The 23,235-nt window shown below is 37.2% G+C and overlaps 1 protein-coding gene across 1 annotated transcript in view; it reads left to right on the forward strand.

Moving 5' to 3' along the window:
- Nucleotides 1-21,554, forward strand: part of LOC115266850 (uncharacterized) — a 57,126-nt gene extending 35,572 nt beyond the window's left edge. Inside the window, exons 2-4 of the mRNA XM_062842838.1 lie at nucleotides 2,861-2,957; nucleotides 3,029-3,239; nucleotides 15,352-21,554. Coding sequence (XP_062698822.1) covers nucleotides 2,861-2,957; nucleotides 3,029-3,239; nucleotides 15,352-18,784 — 3,741 coding nt within the window. The 3' untranslated portion in view covers nucleotides 18,785-21,554. The remainder of the gene's footprint in view (nucleotides 1-2,860; nucleotides 2,958-3,028; nucleotides 3,240-15,351) is intronic.
- Nucleotides 21,555-23,235: the final 1,681 nt, after the last annotated feature.

Here is a 23,235-nt window from a genome sequence, read left to right on the forward strand (position 1 = left end):
TTTTAGACAAAATGTTTTTAAATCACAATGTTATGTCTATAATATAGCGTATCAAAATCTCATTCGATAACATTAAGAACGTTTTGCTTAAAAAAATTTCTATAAAGAATTAGAAGCATTTGAAAATGCAGCTCCTATCCTTTCCCATGTTAAAAAAATTGTTTTCACGCACAGCGCAATTATCTCAGAGAGCCTCCGTCAAGGCGAATTGATTTACTTAATTGCTAATAAATGAAAGGACATCCGAATGATAGCGGCTGTTACTGTCGGGATAGATAAATTAGAAAATTGAAATGTGTTGTGCTTTCAACATCTCGTAGCAGTTCTATGGCAAAAAAGTAGCAGTTGTGGTGCTTGTTAGCCAAAACTTACCATGCTTTTGATATGCTTCGCAACAGCTGTCAGATTTTTAGCAGCATTTCAATTGCTAATTTAGGTCAGTTAAGCAGTCAAACTGCTATCATATGACAGTAAGCAGGTAGAGTGTAGTTACAAAACTGAAATATGGCTTATTTAAATGCTTATTGGTTACCTGGGTAGTGCTTTTACCCCTAAAGTTTGGAAATGGTAGATTGTTAAAACCCGAAATATCACTCAACGGAGGAATCACTGTAACAAGAACAGCCGGGTAACTGCGTTGCAGAATAACGTTTTCAGGGACACTTAATTTCCTATGAAAAAATAAACATTGAGAACCAGAGATGAGAATTTATCTAGGATTTTTTTTTTCAGGAACTCCGCTAAGGATTTATTCTGAAACTTCTGCTGGGATTCTTCCACAAGTTTTGTCGGAAACTCATCTTGAAGTTTTCCGGGGATTCCTCTTGGGATTAATTGAAATCACTTAAGTTTTGATGTCATTTGATATTGACATTTTGAGGACTATCCGTTGAACCCAGTCCAATGATTTATAGGTTATCTCACACTGCTGAATATATCATATTAAGAAACATTCGATTTTATGCAAGCAGACACATATTGTCTAAACAAACAAAATTATGCATAATATGAATTGGCAATCAATTCTTGAAATGCTAATTGTTTAAAGATGATCGCTTTTTCTGTGATTTATTGCGCTCTGCACTCGATTGTAAATTTTCGCTCAAGGAAGATTCCAACAGCAAAACTGAGATAACCTCCCGGGTAGAGGCTAATGGCAAACAGAGGACAAAATAATAACTGGTTTTGCCATCATATCTCGTTTTGCCATTCTTCTGTTATTATGAAAAACTTAAAATGGCAAATCAATAGCAAAATATACAATCATAACAAATCTTGTCATTGATATGTTATTCATGAAAAATGGTAAAGAACACATCAATAACAAAATGATGAATGATCAATAATGATATGATGAATTGTATAAAATATCAAAACAATAACATAATTTACATTCCTAGCTAAATTTGCCATTATTTTGATATAGTGAGAAATTATTTATAAACATTAGGAACCATAACATATTTTACTCTTAATATACCATTAACTATTATATTGTATATTTCAAGCATAACTTTTGAATTCGATGTATCTCGCAAAAGTAAACAAATCCGGATTCTCAGCTGTGTGTTTGATTCGCAATGGATTCTATTTGATGCACATCAATTTATGTTAATTTAGAACTCAAACAATTAAAGAGTATAATTTGTAAAACGACGTATCTATCTTTTTCGATCTTTTTAAGAAAGCTACTAGGGCACTGGTGTAGTGGGATTCTTCTTGCACATGTATACATCAATTCTATTAGTTGTGTACAACATAAACTTTTATTTTTGCTGACGACTGATTCTCCAGGACCCCGTAGGAATTGCGATGGAGAAATCCAATATGGTTAATAAGCATATCGCGAATGTTATCGCAAACAACCCTACGTTGCGCAAACGTTCCTAAATAGGAGAAGCCAGAGTAGATCGCGGGGCAACAGTGGCTACGTTCATCAAAGTGAATTTGATTTTTAAGTTCGTTTCGTTTTGAGTTTCCACAAAATAAAACTGTTTTTACATTGATTGATGAACTTAAATTTTATTGAAGAAAATAAAAAAGAAATAGCTCATTTTACCTTTCTTCTGCTACATTGAAATAATAACTGAATCAACCATTATTTTAAAATTGAATTTGAACAACTAAACCTACCATTATTTTGATCGCCACATAAACAGCTAAATTTGTTTTTATTCTGTTATCAATAACTCAAGAATGTCATATTTTGTTATTCACCGATAACAGTTAATTTTAGTCTTATTTTGTTATCAATATCTCAATGATAACTTATTTTGTTCTCCAATTTAATCCGCATGCTTTACCATTACTTTGTTATTACAATGGCAAAATAAGTTATTTTTAAGTTTTTCTGCTACCAAAATTTTGTTATTATTTTTGTTATTTTAACTCTTATTTCAATCAAACAAATAACACATTTTGCCATTCAAACATTCTGTTTCAATGGTAAAATTTGCCATTCTTTTGCCATTAAGCTCTACCCGGGCTTTGCTGGAAGCATAAACCAAAATTCACGAAATCATTCGGTGGTTCCTTAGGAATCCTTTCGTAGACAAGCAACCAGCCAGTAGGAATATTTTCGCTCGACCTATCGCAACTTTGGGAATTTCAATACTAGCTCTGGAAGACAGTCAAGCTGGAATCAGCTGGCCAGTGGTATTTAGGTATGTCTCGTTGCTACGCGCGGCAGCATTCGAATACTTCCGACGTCGCAAAACTGTATATCACCAATCGACACGACACCCGACGCGTAATGTATTCTAACGGGTGGACGACATATATTTGCATGAATTGATGGAATTTTCGCTGCCAAGCACTAACTAATCGGAACCGGAATGTTTCATCTGCTTTTCTTGTGCAGGTTTGCTTCCTTATGGCCTTTTGGACTGGACTGGCTACTGGCGCCCGGCAGCAGCTACGCTCCGATGTGGTGTACAACGAGCGGAATCTCAAGGAAGGTGAGTTGTGGGAGTTTAAAAATGTGGAAGTGATTTCTTGATATATATTTACGATTGATTTTCCGTTTTAGGCCGCTACAAGTACGGTTATGCGGTGAAACAGGGGGAAACGCAGTTCCACCATCAGCGATCCTTGGATGGAGCCATGTATGGATGCTACGGTTATGTGGATCCCCTGGGGAAGCTGTTCATAACGCATTACTTGGCGGACAAGGCTGGTTATCGGTTGGTCAATTTGGCCAATCCAGATAAGAGGCTTTTGGATAGAATCCGTACTTTGGGGTAAGTTGAGTAGTTTTAGTGTTAAATATTCTATCTTTGGTAAATGCCCTAGGTTCGATTCAAGCTTTTTAGATAAGTCATGTCCTAATATCCTTCTCAATCTCAATCTTAATCTCTATCAAAGCAAAGCAAAGATAGCCATACACATCGTAGTTGCTAGTCCGAGATTGACCAGAACAATCGAAGATGCACAGAGAACCAATGAATGGTGCTTGGGATTAGCTAATAATTCTCAATAATGTGCACAATTTGAGAATCCACATTTAAAAAGTCAATAACGACGTTACCCATGTTGTTAGGTTATCGGGAAAGGGAAGGAATGTTATTTCGACAGCATAACATGATTTATTTTCACTGCCACCACTCGCATAACAGTCACATTTGGCTAATCATCACTTTTGAGTTAACATTATAAATAGTCATCATTTTTTAAGTACTTCCAAAAACCATTATAAAAATTAGGATTTTTTATGTCAATGTGTGGTAAAAATACCAAGTCATGAGCGTCCCATATTAAAAGTACCCGCATAACAGTCCCATTATGGATTTTTGGTTCACATAACACAAAGCTGAACAACTTTGTAGTGATTGTAATATTTTTCACAGTTATGTATTCATGTGCAAAGCATCTGTTTAAGTTTTGAAAATTTCGAAATATTTTTTCAAATTTTGGTGATTTTTCAAGTTTTATATGGGAAAAAGCTTTTAAACTTCAAATCCCGTTCTCTCAATGGGTATTCTGCGAGTGGGGGCAGCCACACAGAACCAGCCTTCTCAATCTTCAACTCCATGGAATTTATGATGAGGGTATCACTGAATCTACATCCCCACACGGAGAAATCAAACTACCTAATTTTTGGGTCGATTTTACTCAAAGCTGAGTATATCGAATAAACTAGTTACCCAAAATTAGGTTGTTTTCCCTCTTTCCCCCACCGATGTTGTCAAAAACAAACAGAGATGCGTCTACCCAATGGGGGTCCTTGAGCCCAATAAGCCAATTTTGAGTAAATGTAGGTATACTCAAATTTGGGTTGAATGAGGGGGGGTCTTGGGTTGAATTTACCTACTCTTAAGTATATTTTTTTGCTGGAGGTAAAGGCAATTTACCTAGTGTGAGTTTAATCGTGAGTTTAACTCAAATTTGGCTTATTGGGCGGAACTATGGGATTGCGTCAAAAGAACTCAATTTTGGATAGTTTGGCAGTTCCGTGCAGTAGTTAGTGCTGCATAAACGTTTCCCCCATTCTATGACCACTTTGAAGAAAATTTTCAAAGCAAAGCAATTCATGGAAGTTTCTTCTTATTATTTTTAAAATAACGTCCCAACTGGGGTAAAACCTGCTTCTCATTCAAGTTTTCTACAGGGGATACTCAAAATAACTGGGACAGGTAAAATTTTCACTTTTCAAAAAATGTTCAACTCGCTGTAAATTTTCGAAAAGGGCATCAAATATTCTCAATTTTTTACTGTAAGCTCATGAACTAGTTGTGTATCAGTGGTTCAAATTTGGAAAAGATCGGGTCATTCTACACAAAGTTATAAAGATTCTAGAAAAGGGTATAATTATTCGATAGCCACATTTGAGCTGTTATATCTCCGGATTCAATGAACCGAATGCAATGAAATTTTGATCATTTATGGCTAATATAATGAAGTTTGAAAAACAGTTGACTTTATTTAAAATTATTAATAAGAAAAAAAGTTATGGCGATTTCATTTATTCCATGTTTTTTTTTCAGAAAATTTATCTATTTTGCATATGCATCCCATTACTTTTTCAATTTAATGAAGGCTATTTGGTTGCTTTCCTTTGAAACATAAATATATTGAATTCAATTAGAGGGAATTTAAATGAACTCTAATTACTATCTCGAATTTTGAAACGATGATGAAGTTTTGGATAAATTGGTGTTATATTTGAAAAATAATCTAATCAAAATAATTTTCTTTCGTGTGAAGAATTTTAAGTTTAGTCAAATGTTTTTAAAAGCTCATTATATAAGTCATAAATGTTATAAATTTCATTGCATTCGGATCATTGAATCCGGAGATATAACAGCTCAAAATTGGCTATCGGATAATTATACCTTTTTATAGAACTTTTATAACTTTGTGTAGAATGGCCCGATCTTTTCCAAATTTCAACCACTGATACACAACTAGTTGATGAACTTACAGTAAAAATTTGAGAATACTTGATGCCCTTTTCGAAAAGTAACAGCGGTTTGAACATTTTTTGAAAAGTGAAAATTTTACCTGTCCCAGTTATTTTGAGTATCCCCTGTATGCAGTCCTGTTATTGGTCGTGACCATCCCATGACGATGAACAAGTAGGCCTTTTCATCGTCACAAAATGAAATGAGCAATCACGCACTTCGTCATGTCATTTCGCAATAATCAAGCGTCATGACGAAAACTTCCATATTGTTATGAAATTAAAATTTACACATGGTCTAAGCAAATTTGGGCTAGTCGTTGTATTTAAAAGATAGAGAGGACATAAATTGATGATTTAAAAGATTCAAACAATAACAAAGCCCATCGATGTGCTAGTAGTTGCCTTGTTAACAACCATGTCACGCTCCGTCATGACCGAAAAATGAGCGAATATTGTTAGACTCTCTTGGGCATCGTCTCCCGATTCGATGACATTGAGAGAGGTGCTTCTGTAAAAATCGCGTGACGACTCGTGTTGACGCTGATGCTTTCCAAGCCTGCCTGTATGTCCACTTCCACAGTTATTACTTCAGAGCTTTCTTAGACCATGACCATTGTGCAGGTGTGTGTATGTTGTGCAGCAGGTATGAGGGTACCGTTATGCCCAAGGATGTTATGAAAATTTTCATTTCAATAAGTTTCTGGACTTACCAGATACCGATTCCGTCACCTTCAGCATGGTCTTGCTGCATACCCGCACGCTTGGCTTTTGGGTTGTGTTGCTGGCTTGGCAATGTTCTCCAAGTATTCCTATCAGGGGTCGTCCATAAATGACGTAGCTTTTTAGGGGGGAGGGGGGTGTTTGTGATTTTGTGACGATGTGTGACGATAGGGGGGTAGGGGTTTATGATATGCTACGTAGCATTCTACTCAGCCTATTGAAAAAAGTATTTCGTAATTAATACAATTTTTACTTTCATTATGCGAGGTATGCACTTCAAACGGATTCGCTCAAGTAATTTTCGTTCAGTGCATTATTTTTCCGTGACCGGAATGGTCAAAAAAATTAACACAGCAAACCCCATTTGATTTGACATTAGCTTCTACAGGACTTCCTCGAAGAATTCCTCTAACAATTTCTTAAAGAGCTCCTCTAGTAGCTTTGCAAGGACTATCTCATGGTGTTCTTAATAGGTTTCCCCAAAAGAAAAAGGATAGCATTTCCACAAGAATTCCCACTGGGAATTCCAGAAAAAATAACTTCTGAAAACATTCCAATAGAATTTGGAGGAATCTCAGAAGGAATCCCTGAAGGAACTTCCAAATGAATTTCAGAAGGAACTCTTGGAGGAATCTTGAAAAGAAATCATTGAGAAATTCAAAAAGAAATCCCGTGATGAGTTCCTGGATCAATTCCAGATGGATCTTTTGGAGAAATCTTGAATAAATTCCTGGAAGAATTTCAGAGGGAGTTATTTGTAGAGAAGGAGATCCTGGTTTAATTTCTGTAGAAAACACGGAAGAAATTTTCAATTGATTCCCGGAAGTAATTTCTGAAGGAATACTGAAAATAACTTTGGTGGAATCCTGAAAGATATCTAGATATAACTCCTGGTGAAAGCTAAAAAGGAAATCCTGGAGGAATTCCTGAAGGAAATATGGGAGGAATGCCACAAAAGTTCAGCTTATTGGACACAGTGGCTAATTTCCCCAACAGGGGAGGAAGAAGAAAAAATGAAGGAATCCTGGAAGAAGTGAATGGAGGGATACCGAAAAAAGTTCCCGGAGGAGTCCCGGGGAAAAATCCTGGATAAACCCAAGAAGAAAGTTCTCGAGGAATCCCAGAAGAATCCAGGAAGGAATTCCTGAAGGAATCCGAAAAAAAAACTCCTGGAGGAATACCAGAAGCAACTCTTGGAGCGGGGTTTTGAAGAATGCCGGAGGGGTTTCTTGTGGAGGTCTTGGAATGAATATCTGAGAGAATTCCTGAAGGATACCAAGAAGGAACTCCTGGAGGAATCCCGAAAGGAACTTCGTTAGGAAACCTAGAAAGAAGTTCTGATGGAATCTCAAAATAAATTCCGGTTAAAATCCCTGAAGAGATGTCCGAAGGAACTGCTGGTGGAAGAGAGGAGAAGAAAACTTTTAAAGAACTTCTGAAGAAAATCATGAATAAGCTTAAAAAAACCTTAAATAAACTCCCGGAGAAATCTCAGAAGAAACTTTTGGTGGAATCGAAGAAGAAATTACGGAAGAAATTCTTGGAAGGATCTTTAAAGGAAGTGCTGGAGAAATTAAAAAGGGAGGAATTCTCAAAAATGGGAATCCCAAAGGAAGCTCCTTGAGGAATACCAGAATCAACTGCTAAAATAATTTTAGAGGAAACTCCTGCAGGATCCCTCAAATGCCATGGTGCATTTAATTCAAACGAAACCAAATTGATATTCCTAACAGATTACAGTTTACAGATTGCAATACAGATTAACTATATTGGGAGCTCCAACCTCCTGTTCTACGGCATCAAGCAGAACGATTGGTGGTTTATTGAGTCACTAGCTTCGGTGATAATCTCCACTGGTTGCACCTATGGTTTTGAGGTCGGCGATCGACAATGTTTTCTTGCTTTTGTTGTTTTTTCATAATATTCGTTAAACATACAAGTTAAAATTGAAATCCGAACAAAGTTTAGATTTTTTTTTTTGCTTTTTGACATAAAAATTTTGTTGAGGGGGGGGGTTGTTTAACAAGCTACGTCATTTATAGGGGGGGGGTATCCGAATTTGTGACGAAATGCTACGAGGGGGGAGGGGGGTATTAAAAAACGCTTAAAAAAAGCTACGTCATTTATGGACGCCCCCTCAGACTTCTGACAAAAATGTAGAAATAAGTTTTGGATTCATTTCTGGAATATAGGGTATATATTAGACAATATTGGCCAACTTCATGCTCAAATCAGTTTGTACCGGTAAATTTCCACCGGGATACCGTGGTTCATGTTTCTGGACAGCAGTTTCATGTGATTAAACGCAGGCTGGAATAATAATTCGATTAGGTGCTTGAGCAAATATATAAATGTTAACAAGCCTAGGGTATCACTTTAGGGTTAATCTAAGGGGGTCTACTATTGTTACCGTTTTAATATGGTAAGATAACTTGATCTACCCAATAGTGAGTTGATTTTTTTTATTTTAATGTGCAATATTGTGCATTTGGTGTGAACTATCTATGTAGGAAAGATAATTTGTTGCTTAACCATTGGTAAAGATAATTCAATTTGAATATGATACTGTTTTATGATCAGAGCAAAGTAGAATGGGCAAAAATGTATGGGGTGTGGTCCATTCCTGTACTCAAATTGATCAAACCATAAGCATAATAATATATTTGACAAAATTTTATGCAAAATGTTTATAAAACATTAATGGTATCCTTCTCAAAGAGCATAGTTTTGCTACCGTCTTACCCCGCTGGTTCGACGCTTTTTTATTCGTACCCCGCTTTTTCTTATTATTATAAGGGTTGGAGGGTCTTAGATCATAATTTTCATTCAAATGACTAGCTGGGCACGAAACACGAAAAACCCTGCAAAATTCCGCCAGACTGAACAATTCGACACCAACATTTCAAAAGTGCGTAACTGCTTTTGGGATCATCGCCTTCTTTTAAAGCTGTGGATCATGTGTTATGATTTCCATGTTTTTCACAACAAGTACCAGATGGGAAAAACTCTCCTCTTTCCGACAACCACGGTGGTTTGAGTGTAAGGGAGGCAGTATGACCTACAGCTTTGAAAGAAGGTATTACTTCCAAATGCAGTTACGCCCTTTTGAAATGTTGGTGCCGAATTATTGAATATCGGGTCAAAGTCGGGTCAATTTTTATCATATGTTGGGCCATTGTTGGACCAACATTGAACAACTGTTAGGTCTATGTTGGGTTTGGTGGCCAAAATAAAAACAGGTGGATGATAGGTTGATGTCGGGTTTGACATCATCAATGCTGGAGTTGATATCTATTGAATAATGGAAGGATGGTTGCTTATCTCAATATCAGCTGAAAATTACGCTGGATACTGACACTTTTCAACACTGCATGGAAAGGGGCGGGGGGCACATCCCTCCTCGGGCCCCTTAACACCACTCGCAACTACTTTCCCGTAAACCAACCTTATATCTAATCTTAAGTACTCCAACTGATCTGAACACAATCAAATTCCATTTAGGTAACGTTACCTAAATGGAGGGACCTAAATAGATTTTACCTAAATGGATTCTACCTAAATGGAGGTTTGAGTGTGTGACTTTTGATTGCGTTCGCCAAAATAGCAAATTTTTTGACCATGAATAGTATATTATGTGTAAAATAAAATTTTCAATAAAATCGGTTGGGTATTGGCGGAGATATCGTTAAAGCAAGGGAATTGCCACTTGAGAATCTTGTGCAAACACACATTTTGGAAAATATCACTTTTTTGCCGTTTCAACTCTGGCGCCAAAAATACTGAACCGATTTCAATGAAAATTTTCATGTACGTAAAGTATGTATGTAGAAGTAATTTGTCAAAATTTCATTCAATTTGATCATACCGTTAAAAAGTTATAGCCATATATGTCGCACTATGTCACATTAAGCAGATGTGGTTTTTGGTATAGTGAAATTAAAACTGCTCTTACTTTGAAAGTACTCAACAAAAATGGCTGAAATTTTCACTGTAAACAGTTTAACACAACAATTTTACACTGTCAAAGTTTTATAAAAATCGGGACAGTGTTACCAGTTCTACAGTCAAAATAGTGCACGCAGAACTAAAAATGGTCAAAAAATACCTAAAATTTACCTTGAAGCGATTTCAGCATTGCATATTTACTAGAAAAAGTACTGAACCGATTTCGATCAAATTTTTACCACTTACATAATTGATACTAGTGGTACTCACTATACAGATTAAACTGCTGCGTAAGCCATGACTTTCTGCTTATTTGAAATGTTTCATGATTTTGCGAATGAAATAATTAAAGATTGCCTTGGTGATCGCGACGTTTAATCAGTTTAATCAGTTTACGCAGTTAAGTGAATCCCCCTACTATGTTAAGAATATCGAGTGAAATTTTCAAACGTTTTGATGAGGTAACTAAAAAGTTATAGCCAAAGCAATTTTTTAAATGGGTGCCCAAATTTTCTAAAATCTCATTTTATGATATCGACAATATCTGCGCCAATACTCAACCGATTTTAATGAAAATTTTATGGTATTAGCTACACATTTGTATATTATTCATGGTCAAAAAATTAGCTATTGTGGTGAACGCAATCAAAAGTTATACAATATCTTCTGTGTGCCAATTTCATCGTGGACACCCTTTATGTCGAATTAAAAAGTGTTCAAATGTCGCAGCGATATACACTAAATGCAAATGCAAAACAGTTTGATATCGCGCTTATACTCGCATCCGCAGCTGCTCCGGTTGCATCCGCTAATTCCGGAAGTTCTGAGTTGGTGCTATTAGACACCTAAACCGCTTGTAGACCAACCGGAATGACATGTGAAAGGCAACGATCGTAGAAAGAACACGCACTTCTCTCGCACCCCCGTAATATCTGTTGAAATTTCATAACGAATTCGGAAACCAAAACAAAAACAAAAATAGAGTTGCCGAACTTCAATGAGCAAGATGGTGTAGGGTGACCAGTTTGTCGAATTAAAAGTTTACCCCGGTAATACGACAACAGTCGCTTAGTGGCGGGGTAATACGGTATACTATTTATTCCGAGTTTAAAGAGTTTTGGTATACCAGACCGTATCGTCAAGTATGATTTTCAAATACCCTGAAACTCGTCTGAAGCTCTCCTGGAATCCGCTTAAACATTTATGAATAAAATTTTAGCAGGATGTCTTCGAACTCCAAAAATTTTCCAGGTTTTTCTAGGGAGAAATTTCTAAAGTTTATAATTTTAAAATTATCCTTAATTTTATCAAATTTCTATATTATATAGTAAACATCAACCATTGTCTATCACAGCTCAATTGTGAAGCACCAAATATGGGTCATACCATAATATTCCTAAATAATGGTCGCAGTGGTTAAAAAGCTCTACAAATGAGGAAAAAAAGAAAAAAAGAAAAAAAAAAACTATAAAGAAATATCTCCATAATTTAAGTTAACAGTAAACACAAAGTGCCGAAAACAGGTCCCCTGCTCAAATGTCCCCTAACTCTACTCCAAAAAATCGAAAAAAAAAATACAGACGTCCAATTAGTGATTCAACATACCATATGACCATTAAATTCCTCACACAATTTTGAAACTGAACTTGGATATCTGTTCACAGTGCTGGTGCTGTAGTAATGTTGAAATTCCAGAATTCTGAGTTTTTCCTAGGATATCTACTAAAATTTCTACCTGTATTTCAGTAGGAGTTTCCTATATGCTTCCAAAGTTTCTCGTTGGATTTCTCCTTGAGATCCTTACAAAGTTTATCCAAAGTTCCTTCCTTCAGTATTTTTTCTTACTGGTTTTCCGGGATAGTTTTCTTATTACTTCCAGAGTTTTCCGATATTTAGCTTGGATTTCCTCGCCGGATATCCCCGTAGTTCTTTCCGGGATATCACTAGGAAGTATTTAGAGTTCCTACATATTATCCTGAAATTACTCCAAAACTTTTTTCAGTGATGTCCCAGTTTTTCTCGGGATTTCTTTTGAAGTACCTCTCGAGATTTCTTCATTAAGTATTTACGGAGTTTCCCACTAGATATCACCTGGATTCCTTTCGATATTTCTCCGGGAATTTCTTTTAAAGAATTTGGTAAGTTATCCCACAAGACATTCCGAAGACTACAAGAGCTCCGGGAGCAACTGCATTAAAGAAATTCCAAAAGAAGCATCGGTCCGGAGAGAGCTCTGGGAATAATCCCAAGAAAATCTATAGAAACATAATCTCAGGTGGTCACTACAAGAAATCCGGTAAACAACCACAGTGTGAGAAATAAGTATAAAGACCGAGCCGTTTTCCATACAAAAAAATCATGTTTAGGAATCGAAATCTCTTTTTCTAGCGATTCGATTGTTATGGAGTTTTGGCTGCAACCTTAAAATAATTAGAATTTTGGCTAGTAATATAAATCATCATCCATGCACTGCACACGTTTGCATCGACTTTTCAGATTCAAATAAGGATAAAAACACTTTTTTGTATGAAAATCGTGTCTTTATACTTATTTGAATCTGAAAAGTCGATGCAAACGTTTGCATGGATGATGATTTATATTACTAGCCAAAATTCTAGTTATTTTAAAATTGCATCCAAAATTTCATCATAATCTAATTGCTAGAAAAAGAGATTTTGATCCCTAAACATGATTATTTTGTATGGAAAACGGTTCTGTCTTTATACTTATTTCTCGTACTGTTTAAAAAAAAGCTAGAAATAGGCTCTGAAACAAGTCACGGAAAGAACTCCATGAGAAATATTAGCAAAGCTCTTGCAGAATTTCCGGCGGCTTTCTGGAAAAATCTTAAGAGAAAGTTCAGGGTAAATCCATGAAAATAAACATTGGAAGACATCCCAGGACTAACACTGGATGAAGTTTTCTGAGAGAAGTCCAGGGAGAAGCTGCGAGTAAAACAGCAGATGAAACCTTAAGGAATAAGCCCAGCTGAAATTCCTGTAGAGATATACGGAGGAACTCTGGAAGAAAGCACGACGAAATTTCTTAAAAAAATTACAGTAGAAACTTTGGATGACAATCCGAGAATAACTCATGCAGAAAAATTGAGAAAACCTTCTTAAAAAATCCTTGGAGGAACTTTAGTCGTATTCCCAGGAATTACAGGATTTATTCTGGAAGAATTCTGGAAGAAATCCCGGAAAGATCTCCTGGAAAACTCCCAAGAGAAAACCGGAAAGAATTTCAAATACTGGAAGATTAAGGATCTGTGACGGGAAGACGTAAAGACGGGAAATATTAATCAAGATTAATCAAGATGGAAATGGAAAAAGAAGATAATTACGAGATCTGTGAGATATAAGATGTACTGAATAAAGCTGTGATAAAGAGAACGTTCACAGCAGGCGATATAGCGCATTTGAATATGATGCGAACTGTCAAGCAGACAATGTTAGCATCCCTGCTTGCGTAGCAACAACACCAGGCGTCATCCAACCGCGTTCACTCTTGCCACTTGCGAACCGACGTCAGCCTGGGTAAGTTGTGTGTGCTGCACGTGAGCGGTGATTCCATCTCAGTGAAATACTAAACTCCACAAGATCCAACAGATAATTCTGACCAGCTGACGATTCAAATCAGATGCTGCATATTTCATGTGGACGCGAATGAATCTGGAAGGCAAAATCCATCTAGAAACCATGCTACAAGGCCAATTAGTCTAGTGGAGGCTTTGAGAACCATCATATAACATTATACCTTTTATTTTGGCTTTATGATGGTTCTAAGAACCTCTTCCAGTATATTTAACTAAAAACTGTTATTTATAACGATACATCGTAGATGTTGTGGCGAAGTTCCTCCTTGAGTTTCTCTCGGGATATTTTTTGAAGATTTTCTGAGATTCCTTCCGGTGTTCTTCTTGGAAATTTCCCACAGGAGATCTTCCGGATTTGCTATAGAAGCTACTTACCACTAAAGCTCCTCCTTCGAATTTGAAAGTGAGTCTTTCACGAATTTTCTGCAGCAGTTACTCGCGGACTTTCTTCAATAAGTTTCCGTGAGCTTTCTTCTAAAACTACTCCGTGAATTTCTACCGGAGTTTCAGCTGAAACTTTTTCTAAAGGTTCTTGCTGGATATTTTTTTTTAAATTTAAAAAAAATCTTTCGGTGTTGGCCCTGGGATGTCTCTTATAAGTGAGACTCCCGGAAAGAATTGTTCGAATTTTAGAAAAATGCTGGTAGGAATCTGGAAGAATCTGCGGGAGCAGCGAAGAGAATTGTCGGATAAAACATACATGAAACAAGCAACACAGAAAGTGCAGCAATTACTGGAGAAGATCTTCATCCCAACTGATAACAGATAATGACATGATCTTGATTTTTGAACATGTTTTTTTTGTTGATGGCAAAACACACAGATAAAAATAATGAGATTTACACGTCATGTAAACTTCAGTTTAGTCATGTAAGCTTAGTGTTATGATGGTTCACATGATATATCATGTAAATTTGTGTTGTATGTCATGTAAACACCCAGAGTCATGCTGAATTACATGACATATAATGAAAGTTTACATGATGTTTCATGACTTTTACATGATATGTCATGTAAACTTCTGTGAAATCCCACGCTCCAATTATGTGCATCATATGTCACAGAATTTCACACTTTTTTTTTTTTATTTGTGCAGAAGCTAAAATTGTGAAGTTATCTCTCGCAAATTGCAATGCAAGGCTATGAAATCTCTAAAGTCTCAAGTACGATCTTTATCTTATTCTGTTCAAGTTGGAAGAAACCTATGCCGCATTGGGTGGTACGGAAGGAATCTTGTGAGAAACCTTGAGACGCATTACAAGATGTATTTCTAGAGAAGTTCCAGAAAGAAACCCTGACGGTATTTAAAAAAAATCCTTTCAACTTGCTTTTCGAATAACCCTTCAGCATTACGAAACACCCTGTTCAACTTTCTGAACCCCTTTAAACTACTTGATATCCTCTAAAATCATTCTGATACAGCATAAAACCCCTTGAAAATTTCTTAAACCCATCTGAAATTACCCTACAACCCCCTAAAATCTCCTGAAGTTTTTTTTTTAACTCATTAAAACTACTAAGACGCTTTGAAAACATCTGAAACTCCCTGAAATTTCTTGAATTCTTGAATTTTCTTGGCGAAACTCTGATGTGATAGAATCTTTCACGTAGGAACCTAAATGTTCCGAATATTCTGATGAATTATTCTTCTTTGAATAAAATTTGTGACCTCCATTTCTTTCTATTTCAGATCCGCAGAGCATCCTCTGGAGTTGCAGAACCAATTTCCTCTGGAGTGCCAAGCTGACGGTGATATCAAAGTTCTGCAGGAAACAGCAGCCCAGATGAAGAACACATTGTCAGCTCAAGCCCTGCAAGGAAATGTTCGCGAAAGGAGTTCGTTGAGTTACAAAACAACTACATCTTCGACCTCTAACTTGAAAGAGCAAGTAGAGGATAAACCGGTGAATCAGAATCAACCTGTTGCACCTACAGTGTCCAGACAAGGCTTGAAAAAGAATTTGATCTCGCAGGCTGATCCCGAAGTCAAGAAAACAGTAGGAAACGGGAATGAAGCTTTGTTGACTAATACTACGCCAGGGACCTACAAAACAGTTGCTGTTTCGTTTAAGGCAAAACAATCCCATGAAGGAAGGAACATCTTCAAAACCAATGTACGAAGTTCGAACACTGGCAAGAGTTTCGGTAGCCCGTTTAGTATGGTGGGATCTGATGGGTCAACCTACATACCAGTAGCCGTGATCGACTCTAATGATAGACCTTTGAGTAGACTGATTCCACTGAGAGGTGCTGGAGCAACTTGGTACCCTACCGCGGCTTTCCGAAGGAGCTCCGATATGAGGGAGCCCGCAAGCGTTAACACGGCTGTTGAGACTGTGAAAGCGAACCAGCTGATTGAGACTCTGAAGAAGATTGAAGAACCGGTTGTTGAGGAACATGGCGTCGAAACAAAGAATCAGAAGAACATTGAAGCTGCGAAGGTAGACTTGGAAATTGTCCAAGCAACGTCCGGGGATATGGGAGTAGATGAAGTGAATAAGGTAGCTGTAGAAAATGGCGACGTGAAGACTTCAATCGATATGAAACATGAAGAGAATGCTGCTGGGGTAAGCTCGGATGAAACAGAACCAACGATTACAAAAGAATCCTCGATGATTGAACTAGATCATCAGCAGCAACTGCATGATAATGATCAACATGTTGAATTGAAACCAGTAGATCCATCGCCGGAAGTTACATATTCAGAGCAAGAAAACCTGAAAGGCGCAACTGTCGATCATACAGATTCTGCCATTAGCCCCGAAAGTATTGTTGATGCTCAAGCTTCAAACGTATTTGGAACACCCATCGAGGCAGACAGTCAAAGGCTTGCCGATGAGCCTGACGCTAAATTGCATACTTCTGAATCTGTTGGTTCAGATCTTTCCCCAACCGATTGGAAGTCTCAATCGCTAGATGATCAGAAAGTAAAAAGCGTCGAAGAACTTACTCCTGAATCTTCCATTGAGGCTGTTGTTCAACCACAGCAGCCAAACCCCCGTTTCAGGGGAAATGTGAAATACAAGGACTATGCGAACTCACCGTCGCAAGCACCCGTTGCTCCTACTGCTGAGATTCGTAGAAATGGATCTCTGGGAAAGTACGACAATCGGAGAATTTCAGTAGCAGCTCAAAGCGTTCGTCCAAGTGCTGATATAAAATCATCCATGACCAGGCCATCTTCAGTGCAAAACCTAGGCAGTATTGAAAAACCTGTGAGTCAAAAGACATTTGCGTCTTCCATGAAAAACCTTAAAGAAACGACATCCAGTACCGTTGGGCAACCATTGAATCAAGGAACGCATAGTGACCAATCAAAACCTGAAAGTACTGGATCGTCAACTGTACTAGATTCTGATCTTTCGCAGCAAGAAACGGTTGAACCATTAACAGATCATGAACAACAGGCCGATTTATCGAAATCAACCATCTTAGAAGAAGTAAGTTCAACACAATTGGCATTTAGTGAAGGAGTGGATGTATCTCTGAAAGACCTTGAACACAATGGTTTTGAACCTATAGGGGATGCACCAACTATAGATTCAGTAAATTTACTGAATGAAAAAACAGATCAAAGTGCAAATACCGCTGAGACAACATCAGAGATAAAATCCGGAATCAATACCGAGCAAATATTACCAGCCACCCCAGATATTGATGGCATTACTAGTAAGGGAAACGCAAACGACGATGAACGTAGTTATGATTTGAGCCATGAACAGAAAGAAGTTGTGAGTGCCGTTCAAAACAATGTCGATGCTGATGAATCTGTTCTTCGTTATCCAGATTCAGCAGTGAACACGAATACAGCAGGTCTCGTTCATGATGTTCCAGACGTGGTCCATGAAGTTGAAGAAACTGTCAAAAGTGCTGAAATTTCAAATTCCGACTTCACGGAGCTTTCAGAAGAACCTCAAGAGCAACAAGATATTCAAGGAAGGAAAATAGATGGATCTGTTGAGGATATAAATCGTAATGGACCAGAAAAATCAGATTCGTCCGTCTTCAACTCTGAGATTGATACTCAATCAGGACTTAGTGCGCCTGAAGTTGTGCACATTCCTGCAATACGTGTTCCAGAATACGTAGAGAGACAAGTACTAAATACTGACTCCAATCTGCCTTCTCAAGATTTATCATTTAGTACTCGAACTAATCCTGCCAGAGGTAGTCAACTGGATTCCGAAAAAAGCTCTGTGAACAGTTTTGGATATTCTGCTAGAGAGAGCCAAGGAGAAAATATTTTGGATGACTCCGAAGTCGTGGAAGCATATGACGATTCTCACCCGTTGATGATTCCCAAACTGCCTGCCACTCCTAGAACCACCACTGACGGCCCCGCAGAGACAGTTACCATATCGTACTCATACAGCAATGCTGGTAAACCACCTGTGCTGCCTCGTCCTACTACAGGCTACCGCCCAAGTGTTTCGAATACCTATTTCCAAGCGACGACGACTACCACCGCTAAACCAGGTCGTACAACTATCGGCCCTAGCGGAGACATCTACGACGAAGTTGAAGAGGACATCCCACCTCAAAAGCCCATAGCTCCACCGCGACCAATCTCTCCACCCCGCCCGGTACAAATGTCCCCTCAGATTCCTTCAAAACCCAGCTCTTCCAACTCCGAATACTCCATACAACCCTCCATCTCGTCCAACTGCTACGAAGTAGTCCTCCAAGTCCCAGTCGATGCCAAACAAGTCCTGCTCAAAACCGAATCCCCCGAGTTTCGTGTCTTCGGTGACGGCGACCCCGCAAACCGCATCCGACAGGTCCAACCCGGAGTCTACGAAGTCAACATCGGCGCCACCAGTGGCATCAAGTTCCGGCAGTACCCGCAGTTCCAGCACAAGGACGCCGACAAACTCGCTCTGGATATTGCCAAAGGATTCAACTACGGCGATTTGGTACCGAAGCCCGCCAACCGAGGAGCTACTGACCTCCGCGACGCAACCCTGAACAACCCCTATCTCCCGTTGGTTTCGATTGAGTCGGCCCAGGATGTCGGAAGTGTGGAACTGGTGACCGTTGGTGCGGATAGCCACGAACTAAGCCAAGAGCAGCGTGCTTTGCTCGGATTGGTCCCATCTTGGAAAAAGGTTTTGCTCTACTACTGAGGAGACCGACGCGACGGCGGTGGAAGCGGGGATGAGATTGAAAAATCGAGTTCAAACCGGATGAGACTGTGAATGCCAGCCAAGTGACTCTGCGAAGCGGGCATTAATAATGTTAATTCGATCATTATGCTAATATATGCAGGCAGGGATGTTCAACTGGATGCTTTCGGAATAAACACTCTGCGTGTGGACTGAATATAGTTTAAAATGCGTTCTGGAATGTGCATGATGAAGTAGATCCGAATCGACTTGATGGTATTTAAGTTTTGCAGGTTCTTTTGGGAAATGAAAATACAGTATCGTTCTATTGAGTTGATTATTTCAGGCACTATTTTCTTGTGTTTTGTTTCAATATTTGATAGAATAGCTCTTATCTGAATTTATAATATCTGTAGTTTTATTTGAATTAAGCCAGAGTAAATCTTATTATCAGGATTTTTTCGGGTAATTGAATTCTTTTAGGAATTCCTCTGAGTACTCTTCCAAAAGTTCATTCGGAGATTCTTTCGAAAGATCGTCCGGGGATGGGGACAGAAGTTCAATCGGAAATACTTCTGGATTAGTCTGCGAGAAAGAAACTTTTCTTTGGGAATTCTCACAAAGTTTCTTCACGAATACTTCCGGAAGTGCCTTTGGAAATTCTTCCTATATTTCTCTTATAAGAATTCTTTCGAATTATCCTCTTTAAAATCTTCTCCCGGAAATTCTTTTGAAAGTTTTGCTGGGATCTCATACGCAACTCCACTGAATAAAAAAAAGTTTCCAGTAATTACCCCAGAAGTTCTTCTTTATAAGTTGCTCCAAAAATTCTTCCAGAAGATCTCTCAGGAATTTATCTAAAAATCCTCCTGGAATTCATAGGGAACTTCTCAAGAGAATTATTTCAGAAACTTCAATGAAAATTCTTCCGGAAATTTCTCCAGAAAGTCTATCAGAACTCCCCCAAAAGTACCCCAAAACTCCTACAAGGAATCCTACGTGAAATCCGTCAAGGAGTTTTTCTTTGTAACATGAGAAAACCAAGCAATTATATTTTCAGATTTTTTTTTATTAAATTCTAAATTCCTTCATAAAATTGCTACAATAATTTCTTCCGAGAAATCTCACTTACTTACTTTTTTCTCAAATCGAAAGTTCAATTTAGAAGACTTCGCCACAAAATTAAACAGAAGTCACAAGGAAGAACCTTGCATAAGCCGATGGGTTTGTTTTTTCAATTACCTTTTGGGTCTTATACCGATTGTTCGCACCCCTTTTTGAATGAGTATGTCGACTACCACTTGTAAACTTCATCCACTGAGTGGATAAATGACACTGAGAGTGAGTAGAAAACTTATTATACTTATTCGAACCTCTTGGGGATTTCTCTGAAGTCCATTGATTAAATATTAACTAAAAATGTTTCCTGAGTAATTATTACAGCAGATTATTAGACAGTCATTTAAACTACACAATAACATTTGAATGCATTTATTCATCACTGGAGACACTCGTGGAACTCCTGTTAGCATTCTTCAAACAACTCTTAAAGAAATTCCCAATAGAACTTCTGGAAAAGTTCTCGGAAGGACAATTGAAAAAAAAGAAAGAAATACTGGAAAAAGGACTCTTTTTGCTCAATTCCTACAGCATTGATGTCAAAAGAAGCAAGGGTGTTCCAGAACAAAATCAATCAAAAAATCGATTTTTTGATAACAAAACAAATGCGATAATTACATATTTTACCTTTAATTTTATTGGCATATGATGTTTGGAGAACTTGTATCAAATAAGTATATCTTTCAATTTTTGCTAACAGAATTAAAGCCTGTATCCGCAATAATCGGGACACAGAAATACACCAGTAACTCTGCAATAGATACATTAAACTTGCTCAAATTTGGCCCCATAACATCTTGAGATGTGTTCATTTCACCTACAAAATTTCATGTTGATCGTTGCAGTACTTTTTTGTTGTAGCGACGAAAGAGTAGAATGTGCGCCTTTGAATTTTGTACAGACCCTTGTTTTGCTTGCCAGCGCTGTAACTTTTGAATTTGGCGAAGAAAATGGCTGAAATTTTGAACACAAACCTCTCAATCTACATTTGAGGAATTCCACGGAGTCATGTCAGTCGATCCTGAGCGACCATTTCAAAAATATCTGAAACTTTGCACAGTTTTTCAATTTCATATAAATCGCCATTTTTTGATATTAAACCTTCATATTCACTCACGACTAACTTTTCAAAAGGGTGTATGCGAAAATAGTTCTAAAATATTCTAAAAGCTGTACAGCAAAAACGGATTGTTCGATTGTTATAAATTTTTCAGCAAAGTTAGATAACTAAATGATGATTCCTTAGAAAATATACACTGTAAAAAATTTCTTTTTCTACTTTGAAAAAATATGATATTTGTCACAAAAACTCAAATATCTCAAAACCCTATCTTTTTACCTACTTCAATTTTTTAGGGGAAATGGCCCATTATATCAGCTATCTACCATAAAATTTTGGTGATGGTAAACTGATCAAAAAAGTTATGACATTTCAAACATTTCACAATTTTTACATTTAGTATCAAAAAAAAAATTTTTTCTGTGTAAATTATTTCGAGAATTATATTTTGATGCTGATTTTATTGTAAAGGCTACCGCCTGAATTAAACAAGTTGTTTTCATGATACTTTAGTTTGATTATTCGTAATTACTATAGTATCTATTTGAAACTTAGACGCGATCCAGTGTTGTGATCAAAAATATTGAGATTGTCATACTTTTTATTGTACGTGACTGGTGAAAAAATCCCTTGATAGTGTTGAAAAGCTGTTGATTATAAGAAAAATGGAATTGAATTTATTTTTAAGACAAAAGCTGTATAATAAAAGTTTTTTTATACGCGTATACGTCTAGTTTATCCGCAAAAAAAATCCCTCTTACACACTTATTTCTGAATTGCCTGTTCGGTACTTTTTTGACGAGATTATAACAGCAGTACGATCTCGGTAGTTTCGGTAATCGATTTTACTGAGGCTCAGTAAAACAACTGTCAAAATCGTATGGAAAAGGTAAACAATGCATTTTTGCTGAACGAGTTCGGTGCTCAGCAGTTTTAATCTCGTCAAAAAATTACCGAACTCGGTGCGGTAATCAAAATTAAGTGTGTAGAGAACAGACTTTATGATCGGAAGAATGCGAGTAACTTCAACAACAACAAATGCATAAGAGGTACATACCACAGACAAACAGACGAAACGCCTAGAACAATTTTAGTGAAAATTCATCGCCCAGTTCACACTATCACCACCTGGTGGAAATGTTTCACGAAACACTGCGTTGTGCAATATCGTCATCAGAAGGCGCTAGTGTGAAACGTCAAACGCAAAGAAAAACGATGGGCGCTCTTCTTGTTATGAAAGCCACAACCAAGATTCAAAATGATCGTTGAAGGCGTGGTCAATGAAAATTTCGCCAGTGTTACGTTTGTTTGTCTGTATACATACCTGACAATGCTCACGAAAAAAACAAAAAAATACTACCGCTATGAATATTAAAAATTGTATAGTATTTTTTTTCTTCAGCCACCAACACCAAACAAGTAAGTTAAAATTAATAAGTGATTTTGTTTATTATAATCTAACGAACAAGATGAACAGTCGCTTTCTCAAAGGTCTTCAACTCAACGCTCTCTTGTAGACCGTTTGATGAAAAAAAATGTTCAAAAGAGTTACGAAATCTCACCGAAAGCACCATAGATAAACTGAAAGAGACTGGTTATGCCCAAATGTCCACATTGTGTACAAAATTACGCATTTGCACGTCCTGCCGTCTAGAATTGGAAAAACGAGCCATCTGTATATCATCGGTAAAGCAGGGCGCAGGAAGTTCGAAAACGACAACAACTGAGAAATTGCCATCAGCGACATCTGTTTAAACAATTTAATTACGCCCCTTTTCAAAAATGCCCTGTAATATTCTTCAACATCTATACCCATTTCAATATTTTTAACGTTGCAAAACACGCTTTCAACATTCATCTTGAAGAAGAGGGAAAACACTTGTCCTCAAATGTAACAGCAAATTAATGAATAAACGACTAATGCGCGGAGGGCGTGATAAAATCGGAACATTACGGTACATAGTATATTATATTATATGTATATATAATATATAATAAAAACAACTTGTTTTACTCACGCAAGGCCATTAACAATAAAATCAGCATCAAACTTCAATTTCCGGCCGAAATAATTTACACTAAAAAAAATTATTACTAAATGTGAAAATTGTGAAATGTTTGAATTGTCATAACTTTTTTGTTTATTTTCATGGTAGATTGCTAATACAATGGACCGTTTTCTCTAAAAAATTACGTTGGTAAAAAGATAGGGTTTTGAGATATTTGAGTTTTTGTGACAAAAATGATATTTTTTAATGTTAAAAAAGATTTTTTTCACAGTGTATATTTTCTT

Source organism: Aedes albopictus, chromosome 3, assembly GCF_035046485.1.
Source record: "Aedes albopictus strain Foshan chromosome 3, AalbF5, whole genome shotgun sequence".
Classification (NCBI taxonomy): Eukaryota; Metazoa; Arthropoda; class Insecta; order Diptera; family Culicidae; genus Aedes; species Aedes albopictus.